At 40.9% G+C, this 15,211-nt stretch overlaps 1 protein-coding gene across 5 annotated transcripts in view; it reads right to left on the reverse strand.

The window, feature by feature from the left end:
• Positions 1–3,638: 3,638 nt before the first annotated feature.
• Positions 3,639–15,211, reverse strand: part of esyt1b (extended synaptotagmin-like protein 1b) — a 47,282-nt gene continuing 35,709 nt past the window's right edge. For 4 of the 5 annotated variants that reach the window (XM_036530888.1, XM_036530889.1, XM_036530885.1 and 1 more), the window contains 19 exons: positions 15,085–15,156; positions 14,700–14,786; positions 13,900–14,046; positions 13,296–13,459; positions 10,985–11,162; positions 10,592–10,768; positions 10,334–10,416; positions 9,954–10,002; positions 8,866–8,955; positions 8,633–8,728; positions 8,447–8,518; positions 7,752–7,838; positions 7,374–7,520; positions 6,677–6,726; positions 6,404–6,481; positions 6,133–6,264; positions 5,760–5,865; positions 5,156–5,205; positions 3,639–4,947 (listed from right to left, as the gene is read on the reverse strand). In XM_036530888.1, coding sequence (XP_036386781.1) covers positions 4,920–4,947; positions 5,156–5,205; positions 5,760–5,865; positions 6,133–6,264; positions 6,404–6,481; positions 6,677–6,726; positions 7,374–7,520; positions 7,752–7,838; positions 8,447–8,518; positions 8,633–8,728; positions 8,866–8,955; positions 9,954–10,002; positions 10,334–10,416; positions 10,592–10,768; positions 10,985–11,162; positions 13,296–13,459; positions 13,900–14,046; positions 14,700–14,786; positions 15,085–15,156 — 1,893 coding nt within the window. In that variant the 3' untranslated portion in view covers positions 3,639–4,919. The remainder of the gene's footprint in view (positions 4,948–5,155; positions 5,206–5,759; positions 5,866–6,132; positions 6,265–6,403; positions 6,482–6,676; positions 6,727–7,373; positions 7,521–7,751; positions 7,839–8,446; positions 8,519–8,632; positions 8,729–8,865; positions 8,956–9,953; positions 10,003–10,333; positions 10,417–10,591; positions 10,769–10,984; positions 11,163–13,295; positions 13,460–13,899; positions 14,047–14,699; positions 14,787–15,084; positions 15,157–15,211) is intronic. The other variant, XM_036530890.1, reaches the window with a different exon arrangement.

Consider the following 15,211-nt stretch of genomic DNA (forward strand, 5'->3'; position numbering starts at 1 on the left):
CACTTTACAGGGCACACAGTGATCCATAAGGAAGCCTCTGTCCACCATGATTGCCATATCCGGCCTAAGCAGAGTAACTATTCCTGACTCTGCTCTGTTTGTCACTAACTGAGCCGGCAAAGAGGGGAGAAACAAAGGTTACAGCACCATGAGGGGCCATGCCAATCATTTCCTTCAGGGTACAGTGGGACTTGAAGTTAGAATACACTTTGCTCTGGAGTAAAGGAGAGATAGGTGTTTGACATCTGAGCTCCGTGCAGTCCAGGATTACGGTAGTGTCTGGGTAATCTTTGAACTCTGCTGGCAAGTGCTCCTTATTTTTGTCTTGGGACATCCACATTTGTTGTGAGCCAAGAACGCAAAACAAAAAACTGCTCCAGGTCAGAATGATCCTGCTAACGGTAGATTGATGGACCCCATACCAGTCAGCCAGGTCCCTCTGCTTCAGTCCAAGGGCAAGGTGGTTCAGGAAGAGGAACAGTTTGTCAATCATCCATAAAGACTGTGTCTGTATCAGATATATGAAATATATTAAAAAAATATTCTGACATTAGCTGTATATTTCTACAACGTAATGTAGAATATTACTGTGAAATGAATAACTTTATGGTTACGGGGTAAAATCACAAAAATAAATTTTAATAACATACCATGCCAGCACTTTGCTTTGCAGTCACCGTTTGAAGATCTTGTTCTGGTAACTCGAACCATGAATTGCAGGGATGGTTCAATGAGCTGCCAAAACCACATCAGGTGGTCATAAGACAAAAACCTGGAAATAGAAATATTATATTAGGAAGATAGGTGATCGCATGCGAACAAACGTGACATAATATAGACTATCGTATTACTGGGATTTCACTTACGCTATTAAAAAGATACATACCTTGTGTAGAAACGGATGTCCCTGTCAGAGCCTGCAAATCGCTGTAGCCCAAAACGCTGTTTGAGGGACAGCTGCTCCTGCTACCTCACAAAATTGAAAATGCCACCACAAGTGATGTTTCACCAGAAGTTTATGAGCTGGCTTATTTTTTTCTGGAAGTTCTAAGTAACGTTCCATGCATATAGCAAATTGATTAAACCAGTAGTATTAGCTAGCCAGCCCGTTAACATAATATTGTGTTTTTGTATGATTACCATTGACGTAATATAATATATCACAAAAAAACCATTTCAAGCTCTCTTGTGGGACATTTCAAATGGTCTTGGGGGCCCTCTGGTAGCCACGGGGGCCCTAAGCGAACGGGGGTTCGCTTATGCGTCGGGCTGGCCCTGCTGTGATCTAGTGATTCCATTGTTTTTAGGCTGTCTAGTCAGGTTGCACAATAACTTGTACTAGGACTTGAATAGTGTTATGCTCACACTCACTCTGGGAGTGTTGTTAGCCTGGTCCGACATTGTTGCTCATCTTTCGCTTTGGTCTTTGTGCTGGAAATCGCTCTGGATAAGAGCATATGCTAAATGAATGTAGTGTAATGTAATGAAAGTGTATAATAAAAAAAATCTCTCTCGATCGCTTGCTATACACATTTAAACAATTCCATGCAGTACATAGACCATGTACAGACCTGCCTTGAAAGTGCAATGCACAGATGTTTCCTTAAAGTTAGAAACTGTAAAACTGTATATTGTGCATGACCCATCAGTAAAGTGAAAAAGGTGATAGGTATTGATATTGCCCTAGCAGTCCTTTCTTAAACCAGTTTCAAAGGGTAAACTGCATGCAGTACAGATAAAATACCTTTTGTCTTGATTGTTTATATCAAACACACAATCAGCTTTATTCATTTTGGTCACTGAGATAATTTTCTATTTAACCAGATCATTTCTTGAATTTTATGTTAATTTTTTGAAGTATATGTTAATATTAAGATTTAATACTGAAATTTGTACTGATATTTGTTCACATATTTTCTGCTATTAAGTATATTTTTGTTTTAATATTTTTGCTTAATTTTCTACTTTTGTTTAATGAAAACAAAGTTTTCAATCTATGGAAGGAGTCCTGTCAGCCATTATTCAGGTTTGTTTTCGTTTCAGTGGGTGCTGCTATGCATTTACATCCTTCATTGGAAAGACAAGCACCAAATGGTTATGGAGAGGTGATTGAACAGATTTTTAATCTAGCAATCAACATTATTTTGCTTAAAATATCCCAGCAAGAGAAGCTGCTTCACCTGGTAAGTGTGAAAGGTACCCCTCCACCAGATATTTGCTCCACTGTGAATGGGTCCAGCAGCTTTTAATTGCAGCTTATTTGCCAGCATCCTTTTGGAAAGGTGCTCCTCTCTTCAATTCCATCAGTATCCAGAGTTTTCCCATGCCTATGACTAATATTCTTACACTCTCTTCCAAAATGAAATTGGGCATTAGCCAGGGGCTTGCTGTCATGCCTTTGAAGTGTTGCACCATCTGCCACAGTGCAATGATGTTTTTGAAGTTGAACCTGCTGAGTGGAAATACTGTTAGCCTGCTGTCACCGCTTATGAGTTTTTGACTTTCTGACAGTGTGAAAAGAAACATCAGATGGTCCAGACGCAGTATATGTCTAAGGATGTTTTAAACAGCCATCCAATCATAGAATGCTAATGATGTGCATCATGTATATCTACTAAGCAAACCAGGTACCCCTGGTTTGGGTTCACTGTGATTCAGCCTTAAAATAAAGACAGTTGACCAGTGCTGCAGTGCAAATAACTGTGTTTAATTGTCAGCTGTGACACAGACCCCTGCATGTGTGTCTATGCACTTGTAGCAATACACTGTAAAACACACACTGGTCCGGAGAAAAGTACTTCGTCACTACATTTCCAACACCAGTGAAACTAATTCGACACAAGCAGCTCTTACATTTGGGCATACAGATGTACTCTAGATCCAAATGCAAAATATTCTTTAGATGGCAAATGGTACTGATTACCATTCAATACCATTGATGGCTCCATTAAGAGTGAATTTGTTGCAAACAAAAGCAAAGTGATTGAAAAGTATGATTCGAAAGTATGTGTATAGCCTTTTTTGTAATATCCTCAAAGTGCTTTGCAAAGGCTGGAATACAAATGAGACATTAACTTCAACTGACTGTAATACACTAAACAAACTCCTTCAATTGTGTTACAACAATGTGTACACATACATACTGCTTCTATTGTCACTGTCTTCATTAAAAGCATTAAAACTGCACATAATTTGTTAGCAATAAGGCAAGAATAACAAATAGAATGTCAAAATTACAAGGTAGCAAACACAACATTAATCATCAATCATAACATAAAAGCATAAAAAAACATAAAAGTATATGCTGTCAGATTGAAATGAATAACTGATTTAACGTACAGAGTTTTACATATATGAACTGTCTCATCTACCTTTGACATTCATGAGTTACACAGCTTCTGTCCCAACAACAGAGGTCCAACACAAACTGCAAACACCTGTCTGTACTGGACTTTGGTGTCATTATGTCTGAACACTGAGTACTGGATTTTACCTGACATACCAGTTATGTGTCTTTTTGAGTAACCTGAGATGGCTAATCTCAACATGTATGTATACAATATTTAAACAACTTCTGACCAAAAATGACTTGACTCCAACCTGAACCATTACTCAGTTGTAAGCCCCCCCCCCCCCTTTTTATGCATACACCCAGCATAAGTACAGATATCTAATACACTTGCATGCAGCCAATGGCTATTTTCCACAACACAAGTCCCCCAATGCACCAGGAAGCAGACAGTGATAGGAGAGGCTCATCTTCCTAATGTTAGCTGAGCAACTCACAGGGATCCAATAACACATGCAAGGTGCATGAGAGCAGTAACACAAGCAGACCCTGTAGACATATCCACCCCTACCCCTGACAGAATGAAGACAATTTGTTCCTCTTCTATGAGCTCCCTGTCATTAGTTCAAGCTATAGGGCTCAGACCAAGCATCTTAACCAACTGAGGTGGATATGATTCTAACATTGTCAATAACTGGGGAACATAGTGGAAAATGCAGTTAAGGCATTTGAATGATTTGAAGTGGCATTTATCCAAGGTGCATTCCTTCCATTAAACTCAAAAACTCAGACTGACCTCCTCAGTCTTCCTGCTCCTGTGTCCAACAAACAGATCCCCGGTGGGTCACACCAGACACCTCCCTGTGCCTCTCCCATTTACTTTACAACTCATTGATGTTGATTACTGTGTAACTCCTACCAGACACTACACTCAACATCGCCATTTGGTCATTTTTCTCTGACTCACTCAAATTCTCGTTCCAGTAGCCGACTTTTCTCCTCTTCAACTCGCACAGAACCCTATTCATTGACTTGTCTTGGCTCTTCTTATTCTGCCACGCCCGGCTGGTCCTCGGAGGTAGTGATCAGATCATACACACAAACAGATCTCAGCTGGTGATCGTGTTCAAGCCTGCGCCCTTCTTCTTTGCTCGTGACCGTGTTTGCCCATCTGCTCCTGCCTTCCCCCAATATCATTTCCTTGCACACTCATTCCCTTCTCACGTTCCTTCTACCGACACTCTCCTCACCGCACCATTTCTTAAAGGTCCACTTTGTAATTCCTACGCATCTTCACCAGTGTTTAAGAATAACTGAAACTCACAGAAAATGCAATGTAACAATAAAAAATACTGAAAACACGCTTAAACCTGTCCCTCAAAATTAAGGACAAAGCATTGTATTGGTTAAATGGAATGCCAGTCTCTGTCTTAAATGCATGAATACTTCAACTGCAGTTTTAATAATAACAGTACTAATCCAGTTAGATTATTCTTCCTCCCTCATGAGTGATCCCACCTGATGCAGTATAGTGGTAAAATAACATTTTAAAAACTCTTCTGCATGCGCACACATGGCTGGGGGAGGCAGTATTATGCAAAGCAATGATTATGGCAGCTGTGGCAGGAAGTTAGTTGGTCTCTTCTATCAAGTCGTACCTAAAAATGAGGGAAAAAAGGAGAACTTGAAATATACAGATGAGGAAATCATTAGGAAACCATGGCGAAGTAAATACACTGCTACAGGAGACTACAGCACACTATACTGCACATGGTAGGTTAGTGTGGTTTACTGTTATTTTCCTGAGGACTGATATTTTCACCAGGACTACACTGCCCAAGCTGCTTGAGTTATAATCATACTTACCACTGTGTGACCCCTGAGGTAAGGTCAATCTCTGACAGACCTATCTGTACCTGAAACAGAGCACCAAACAGCGGCATTAGTATATGTACTCCATTGTCATTAGAGTGAATTCATGTGACTGTAGTCCATTTTCAGCTTGGAAACAGACAATCAAACACCAGTACAAAACAGTAGACCTTAGAATCCTTAATACGGTGACTTTGGGAAAATGGGGAATACTGTAACTGACCAAATCATCAGTTAAGCTCAATAAAGGAAACGGCTTCAACGCACTCAAAACACCTTGACTATACTCATTGTACCACTTTTTCCCCATAAAGTGACTTTTAATGGGAACATTACTGCAGCAGCAAGTTTTTAATGCTCCACAATAAATTCAATATCCAAAACAGCTATAGAGGGTTACAGTGTGATGCTCAGATACAGGTTGGACAGAGTCAGGTAAGTGAAGGAAGGAAAACACAGAGGAAAAACAGAAATAACCATGACGGAACATACCAGTGTCATTCCAAAATGTGCCAAACCCAGTCTCATAAAATACAAATGGCTGGTGCTGATATTGTGATGTGATTCAAACTTTACTGGCTGTGTAGCTGTGACCGACCTTGCCAATGAGCTCTCTTTCTCGGCTCATGAAGGGAACGTTGTTTTTGACAGACAAATCCAGCTGTCTGTGTCGAGCCTCATCCAGAGAGAGATCAAAATCAAACCTGCACAAGAGAAAAAGTGAGAGAGGACAGGCAGCACTTACACACTCTCGCTCATTTGTTCACCTGCCCCACCCCTTCCCTCACCCTTTCACCTCCTCTACACCCTGTCTCCCTCACCCTTTCACCTCCACTATACCCTGTCTCCCTCAACCTTTCACCTCCTCTATACCCTGTGTCCCTCACCCTTTCACCTGCTCTACACCCTGTATCCTTTCACCTTCTCTAATTCCTCACTCTTTCACCCTTTCTCCTCCCCCATTCTCTTACCTTTCATTGTACTCAGGGCTGACAGTTCTCTTTTTGGTGCTGGTTTTCCTCTTGGTGACCTTGTTCTTGTCTGGCAGCAGAATGAAGGAGATGTAGGTCTCTGAAATGTCCTTGGCACTGGCTGCCAGATGCCTAATCAGAGAAAGATAAGTCAAGCCTACAAGCCTACAAACATGGACTGAGATGTACTTCCAAGTAAACACACAATGAATAGAGACTTAATATCACAGACATGTCAGAAGACAGCCTGTACTGAACCAGACAGACTGACCTGCAGGCATGAATCATGACGACTAGCTTCTTCTCCTTAGTGATGTAAGAGAGGGACAGCCTAACCTGTGCACCAGCCCTGCAATCACACAGTGATAAGTGTCACATGCATACAGGAATCAGTGTCACACACAGGAATCAATATCACAAAGAGGGATCAGTGTCTCACACACACAAACACAGCATTGTCAGACACACAGGGATCAGTGCCATAAACACAAGGACCACTTTAAGAGTGTCACATCAGAATATAACTCTTGTCAGTAGGACTCACCCCTGGGTGGGCACTGCCCTGGGTTGCAGAGTCTTCTTTGTATCTAGGATCTGAGGTACAAAACACATTCAGACACAGTTGGTAGAATATTAGTATCAGTCAGGAAGCCTACAGAAAACACACAAATTGTGTAGTTAAGAAACCACTAAAACAGCACACAACCACAGCATCACACAAATACATTCTCATATCACTAAAACAGCACATATCCTCAGTATAACACAAACGCATTGTTATACCACTAAAACAGCACACATCCACAGTATAAAACAAATACATTCTCATACCGCTTAAGCAGCACATATCGCATTGATGTGTTATATGCAGGTACTCCTACGTTAATTAGTATCATGGTAGTATAATGTCTGTGCTGTATTATAATAAATGGTAAAATTGTCTCCTACGATCCCACTTGTACTGGTCAAATATTTCTTAAGCTCAAACTGAGAAGCCATGGTACAAGAAACAGCGTTCTAAAAGCTTGGAAGCCATTTATCCTACATGTTGAAAAATATTTCCTTGTCTACTCTCCATTTTCTATCATTATGTGCACAACAGGTATTTGCAATTCAGTGTGACTTTACACATTTAACATGTAACATGTCAACATTATAATAATAATAATAATAATAATAATAATAATAAGGAGAATTTGTGATTCCATGTGTGTGTGTGTGTGTGTGTGTGTCTGTCTGACCTTGAGTTCAGCTCTTAGCAGAAGTTGACTCTCAGGAGGGACTCCATCCAGATTGAGCCAGCAGTCCAGGACCAGGCCTGGTTCTGAAAGCAGTTCTCTGACAGGCAGAACCAGAGAGCCCACAGCCTGATCCCCAGTGTGAGTAAGCTGGAGAGAGAGAGAGAGACATTAACCATACATTAACCATTATTATCTATTATACTATGATCACCATCAGACTTTCTGAAGGACTATTTTACATGGACTATTTTACTGATAATTTTCTTATCAGTGATCCTTCCTCTCTCACATAACATCTTCAACGTTAATAGAAATGAAAAGCAAATCAAGTGTTAATTATTTTCAGTTCTTGTTGCACATATATACACAGAAAGTCACCTTCACTATGAGCATATCCTTTCTGGGGTCACGAACCAGGAAGTAAAAGGACTCGTCCCAGTGAGGGGAAGTGGAACGGTCACACACCTTGAAAGAGAGAGGGGAGATGAAACGAGGTATATGAAATAACCACTGCATTAATACAGTCATTACCATCTTATACTATAAAAATACTATATTATGTATCATGAATATATTAAATTAAAGGTAGTACCTGCCTCCACTGAAGACATTGTCCATTACTTCATTAGAGTGCTAACCACTGTCTAATGCTGTAATTCAGTCGAATCACAATAATCTTTGAGTTAGAACTTTGAAGAAGCAATAATGTGTTTCCCTCACAATATTTGTTCATTACCCACTAATTTATTGTTCAGTCTAGTAATTTCACAAGCTTGTGTAAGAAATCTAGAAAACCAATTACTTAAATTCTATACTCAAACAAACAGTATGTGGGTTGGTAGACTGCGTCCATTACTTGGCTTCAGCAGACAGTTTAAGAATTATTAGTTACTGTACATTTCACAAGATACATGCCATTTTTTGAGAACAGGATAAAATAACCTCTACCAAAAAACAGTTAAATGCCATCTGAAGTGCAGTGTGCAGTGAGCCTCACAGCAGTTTCACTCACAGTCCCACTCATATAGGTAGCTGAAATGTGCAGATTAGCCATAAGGACCTTGAGCTCTTACCTTTGTCCTGTAGGAGGTTCCTCCAAGTGCAAGCTCCGCCCCCACCTTCGGCTCCTTCCCGCTCTTCTTCAGCTGAACACACACACATACCAAAGTAAATCCACACACAGTATCAAAGCAAGCGCACAACTACACACATCAGTGCAACTATGAGGACAGAAAGGAACTGTGGGAATGTCAGCTCACAGGCAGGGCATGAGCACGCTCCAGGTACACAAACAGGATAGCAGCAGAGGGAACAGCCTTGTTCTGATACGACTGCTGGGTCTGGAACTGCAACACCTGAGGATTGGACCAATCACATTCACACAAACAGCCTGCTGTCAATCCAGAACCTCAACCAGCAAAAGACATTCATCCTGCTGATACAGTAAGAGAAAGATGGACGCTGTAACTGAACAGGGAGAGGATGGACTGACCTGCTCCAGTCGCACAGGGTCTACCACTGTGGGCAACCACTCCAGCACCAGGTGAACACGGCCCGACTTCACATCTTTCAGAGTGAACCACTGCAACACACACACACATACACGCACACACACACAGCAAACAGAAGAGATCTTTAATTTCCATGACTTTTCTAGGATATTTCAAGGTTAAATATGTGATTTCCAATGATTATTTCTTACTGGAAAGCACTGAAACTGAGATGATGGAACAGTAGGAGAGAATATTTTCTGGGAATTTAAAAATGTTTTGGATCTGCGCAGACACTTGCGGCTGCCATTGGCAGTGAATTCCAGTCAGAAATCATTCCTCCAGGGGTGGATTCAATGCACAGGTCAGTGACCTAGCTATTAGCAGTATCACTGGCATTGCTAGTCTTCACAGCAAATGACATCATTTGTCAGTTAACAAGTAAGCATGAACTTATTTCAGATTTTGATTTTTAATTTAATTGTCCTTTTCAAGGACAGAATATTGAACTACTTTCAAGGATTTTCCAGGGTGAAAATATTTTAAATCACTGTCAAGGACTATGGGAGCAAAGACATACAAACACACTCAAGACCACATCTATGACAGTGTAAATCCATCAACTGCTATTCATTACCTGTTTTAGGCAGTTTTGTGTGTATGTGTTTTCACTTGCGTGTATGTGTTTTCAGTTAACATTAGTTTGTCATCAACTTTCAATAACAAGTCATTTAGGCAGTACTTTTATTAAAAAGAAAGAAAATTCAGTATGATACAATATACAGCACTATCACAGCTTTGTGTTCACTCTCAACACAACAGTGTCACATACACACTCAGGCATGTACTAGGAACAAAATACTTTCCTGATGAATTTAATATTGCAGACCCAATGTATTCAGCTTTCCAGCTTTTCTTAAAAATGCATACAAATATTGGAACTGCAGAACAAATATACAGCATTGAAATGGCATATGATACACAACATTTTGAATTCTTTTTTGGTGAAATACATCAGAAACAAAGCATTTCCTTATTGTGGTCAATATCAAATATTTTAACTTATTATATGACAGATAGAAGGTCTCACCTGGTCAGTGTACTGGGAGGTGATGATATCACTCAGACTGACTTTAAATCTGAGAACACAAAGATGCAAGATTACATCAACATGTTAAACAGCAAGAGCACAATATGGGTAATATATGTGCATGTCAGGGATTTTATGCATCATAGGTTGATATTAAACATATGTGTAGTCGTGCAAAATATAAATTTGATCTAATTACAGAAAATGACAATTTTGTACGAAATTGCCATTTTATAATTGTCATGTTATATTCATAATCTGCTAATTTCAATATATCAAACACCATACCTGTCGCTAAGAAACCATTACTACCCTCAGAACTGACACATCATTACCACACACACCCAGCACTGACACTCTATTACCACATCAGCACTCACGTCCCTAGGAAGTCATCATTGTCTAGGTCCTTATCATACAGCTCAAACTGGACCTCCTGCCCTGGCTGGTGGCTCAGAACCACCTGGGAAAGCACCAGAAAATCATTATCAACATCCTGAGATGAATTACGACAGTAGCTACAGTAGTGTAAAAGGCATTATGACTGCATCTCAAATTACACAGCCAAAAAGTCGACAAACAACACTTCATATTTCTACCTTCAATATAACTCACATTCCTACTGAATTATTCTGTACCTCATACAGCTCATTCCAGGTGGGGTTGAGGTTCTCCTTGATCACACGACTGCAGAAAGTCACGCCCCCCACGCGTATGTTGACGTAGGGGTCACTCTTCCCCTTCACCATGCCCCCCATGAGGTTGTCCTTGGCAATCAGATTCTGTGCCTCAGCAAGGTGAATCCGCAGCACCCCCTAAAGGATGCAAACCATTACTGCAGCCTGAATACGAGCGTGTGCAAGACAATTTCACCTGCACCACAGCATTCTGGCATTTACAGACCTGACCTGCACCATGGCATTTTGTAATATTCTGTGTCATTGTTTTAGTTGCATATTACTATATTGTACCATTAACTCAACGGAGCTGTGTAAACACTGGACAAAATGCACACACGCTCTGTGCCTCACCTCAGTTGCAAAGCTGGGGTCAGGAGAAGTGTGAAGGGGTCGACTGTCAGGAGGGATAGGGACCAAACTGCCTACCCCAGGAACAACCTCAGCAGCTGATCCCTCCTCAGTCTCCACAGGGGCAGAGACAAGCAAGCAGGAAGGAGCTGGGGCACTGGGAGCGTCCTGCTCATCAGTCCTGGGGACAAAGAGGAGCACCCAAAAGCATCAGTGGCACTGAGTCTGTCAGTGGTACATCACTCTCTATGACAGCAGTACTGCCATTCAGATGACATCTTCATCTAGACACAAGGGAATCAAACCACATTGAAAAATTTGTACAAAACAGTGTGACAGACAGTGTTACAGAGCCCATTTACCTATAACACATAATTTCCAGTCAAATTCTAATCTTACCTAGAATGGGTTTCCAATAGCATTAGCCTGCAGCCACACCTTTTCAGAAGAGTCCTATCAGAATGCCTACAATTCACTCATTCTCAATCACTTCACATTAGCCCCAGTATGTTTTCTGGGCACAGAACTAAGTATGTTTATTTCTACTGTCACTTCCTCAGTCTTGTCCAACATACAAATTTTTGATGAAAAAGTGATCAGGTTTGACAGGAAATCATCATTATCAATGAGGGGAACACCACAGAGCGGCACAGTGCCTCTCAGTAATTTGATGGGTACTCAGCGTAAGGGGCAGGGTGTTGGCTACTCTGTCACATCCAGTCCATCACAAAATTGAAAGATGGTTTCCTTGGCAACCATCTACTGAACCCAGGTTGTGTTCTCTCAACCTTGCCGGGGGTTTGGCTTAACGTGTTTGTCACTGACCCACAGGCAAACATAAGCAATGCTGTATTTCGCCTCTGAAAAAGGACACACTTTTTAACTCACCACTGTACTGGGAGTGACCTCCACTGGTCCTGCCCCTGACCTGCCACTGAGAAGGCCTCCTTCACTGGGGTAACAGAGTCAACCTCCTCAAACCCCTCAGCAGTGCTGGTGCTGTCTGGGGCTCTCACCAGCTCTTCCTCAACCTCACCACATTGAAGAAAGGAAAACAATGTTATGGATTCTGCACTGTAGTAGCCAATAATGTAATAACTACCGTTAATGTAATAACTGCCAATAACGTAATAATTTTTCTTAACGTAATAAGTTTTTTAATAACTTATTACATTATGCGAAAAAGTTATTACGTTATTGGTTCAGAAATTTTATTACATTATTGGCCAGTTATTACAATATCGACTTTTATTACATTAGGAACTGAAGAATTATTACATTATTGGCAGTTATTACATTAACGGTAGTTATTACATTATTGGCTGCTACATGGCACATAGAGCAAGAATGTTTTAAACAGTCCCGCCCTGGTGAGCTAATGATCTACTTAACAAAAGTAGAGTATCAGTTTTGAATGATATATTCAGATTATTTAAGAGTGAATCCTGTGACTCCAACTGAATGTTAGCAATATTTAAGCCCGTGCATCAGTGTGCAGCACATAACTACCTGTGAAATTTAAATCCCATTATCCTGAATCACATGCTTCCACACACAGTCTGACTCTGATCTTTGCTGACCACACCATTACTGAACCCTGAATGCATGCATGTGCAAGACACTTTCACCTGCACCATGGCATTTTGTAATATTCTGCGTCATTATTGTAGTTGCATATTACTATATTGTGCCATTAACTTGGTACAGCTGTCTAAACACTGGATAACCTGCACTCACGCTCTGTGCCTCACCTCAGTTGCAAAGCTGGGGTCAGGAGAAGTGTGAAGGGGTCGACTGTCAGGAGGGATAGGGACCAAACTGCCTACCCCAGGGACAACCTCAGCAGCTGATCCCTCCTCAGTCTCCACAGGGGCAGAGACAAGCAAGCAGGAAGGAGCGCTGGGAGCGTCCTGCTCATCAGTCCTGGGGACAAAGAGGAGCACCCAAAAGCATCAGTGGCTCTGAGTCTGTCAGCCAAACTAAGTGTAACAACATATTCATATGACAAACAGATCGGCAAACATACGTGGAAAAGTAACAGGAAGCTAAATAAGGGAGATCAGAAGGGGAGTGGTTTCTGACAGGGAACCAATAGAGAAGTTAGTAAGGGAGTGGCTTGTGGCAGGGAGCCACTAGAGAGATCTGAGAAGAGGCAATTACAGTGATCAAGAAGAGAAACGACTAAAATTTGAGCACAGAGTTTAGTAGAAACACTAATATAATAATGTATCTGCGAGTCCTTAGTAAGATTTTGCACATCTTTGTCATTATGTTATGAAATACTCAAGAAAGACGATGTATATCTATGACTGACCCCTCAGTGGGCAGTGCCCTGTGCTGTTCCTGCTCCTGATTGGCTGCTGAGACAGCCTCTTTGCTTGGGGTAACAGAGTCGACCTCCTCACTCCCCTCAGCAATGCTGGTGCTGTCTGGGGCTTCCTCAACCTTACCACATTGCACCATCTTAGAATCCAGGATCTGTTACACCAAACACATTTATAATGCATTCTCATATCACACATCCACAGTATAACACAACTATAATCTCATACCACTAAAATAGTATGTGTGTTGTATGCAGGTACTCTGTTAAATAGTATCATGGTAGTATAATGCTTTTACTGTATTATAGTAACTGTGGAAAAACATCTCCTACTATCCCAATTCTACTGGTCAAAGATATGTTTCTTACACTCAAAACTGGAAAGCCACAGTACAACAAAAAGTATTTTCAAAGCTTGGAAGCCATTTATCCTACATTTTAAGAAATATTTCCTTTTCTACTTCCCATTTTCAATCATTGTGCACATAACAAGTATTTGCAATTCAGTGTCACATGTAACATGTCAATATGTATTATTCTGCATATGTGTTAGTTTGTATGTGTGTGTGTGTGCGTGTCTGTTTGTGTTTCTGACCTTGAGTTCAGCTTTTAGCAGAAGTTGGCTCTCAGGAGGGACTCCATCCAGATTGAGCCAGCAGTCCAGGACCAGGCCTGGTTCTGAGAGCAGTTCTCTGACAGGCAGAACCAGAGAGCCCACAGCCTGATCCCCAGTGTGAGTAAGCTGGAGAGACAGAGAGAGAAGATAGAGACAGAAAGAGACAGAGAGAGAAAAATAGATGAACATTAATAGGAACAGTGATATGCAGACTCCAGTTCAAATTTGCGCTTTGTACTTTTACAGTCATTAATAATGAAGCAAATGTAATGTTTTAATGGAGGACTGTTAACCCTTTCGTATGTGACTTGTGTTATGCTATGTAGGGCAAGTGTTACGTTACATCGTTTGTTATGTTTTCATTAGCGTTATTGACCTTCTCATAGTTTTCACTACCGCATTTGCTATACTTTGTAATGTTAAATTACTGTTTCCTCACAGCTAACATTAGCTAGAATTTTTCCAATCTAGTGTTCTAATCACACCGGTTTGACGGTACGCGTGAAAGGGCTAATCGACCTTTCTGTGTACAATTTGTGAATACTGTTGGATGCTATAGATCCAGGACAGCAATACGGTGTAAGGGTTTTGGCATTGACCCATATCCCGAGGATTACATGCCGTACATTTTAAAATCAGTATCAAAATTCAGTGCATTAAATGTAAACATGACAAGTCAATGCTTCAAATGGCCACTTCAAATTTTTCAAGAAAAAATGCAAAAATACACAACACAAATAGCACAAACACACAGATGGAGACTCTGCTCCCTCTCTCACCTTCACGATGAGTGTGTCTTTTCTGGGGTCATGAACCAGGAAATAAAAGGACTCGTCCCACTGAGGGGAAGTGGAACGGTCACACACCTTGAAAGAGAGAGAGAGGAGATTAGAGGAGGTACATCAGTTAGCCACTGCATTAATATAGTCATTATCATCTTATACCATAAAAATACCACTCATAACCTGAACAGCCACGGTTGTTATCAATCTAAAGATAAAATTTGACTTATTAATGAGATTACTGATAATATGAGTACTCTTGGAAAGTGTCACTAATTGCATATAAATTTTATAACTTTTTATTTACATGGCTTTATTAAGAAATGTATGAATGCTGTCACTTGACAGCGATTACTTAGAACTGCTCTATGGAAGATCATACCTTTGTCCTGTAGGAGGTTCCTCCGAGTGCAAGCTCCGCCCCCACCTTCGGCTCCTTCCCGCTCTTCTTCAGCTGAACACACACACATACCAAAGTGAATCCACACACAGTATCAAAGCAAGCGCAC

This window comes from Megalops cyprinoides, chromosome 6 (genome assembly GCF_013368585.1).
Source record: "Megalops cyprinoides isolate fMegCyp1 chromosome 6, fMegCyp1.pri, whole genome shotgun sequence".
NCBI lineage: Eukaryota > Metazoa > Chordata > Actinopteri > Elopiformes > Megalopidae > Megalops > Megalops cyprinoides.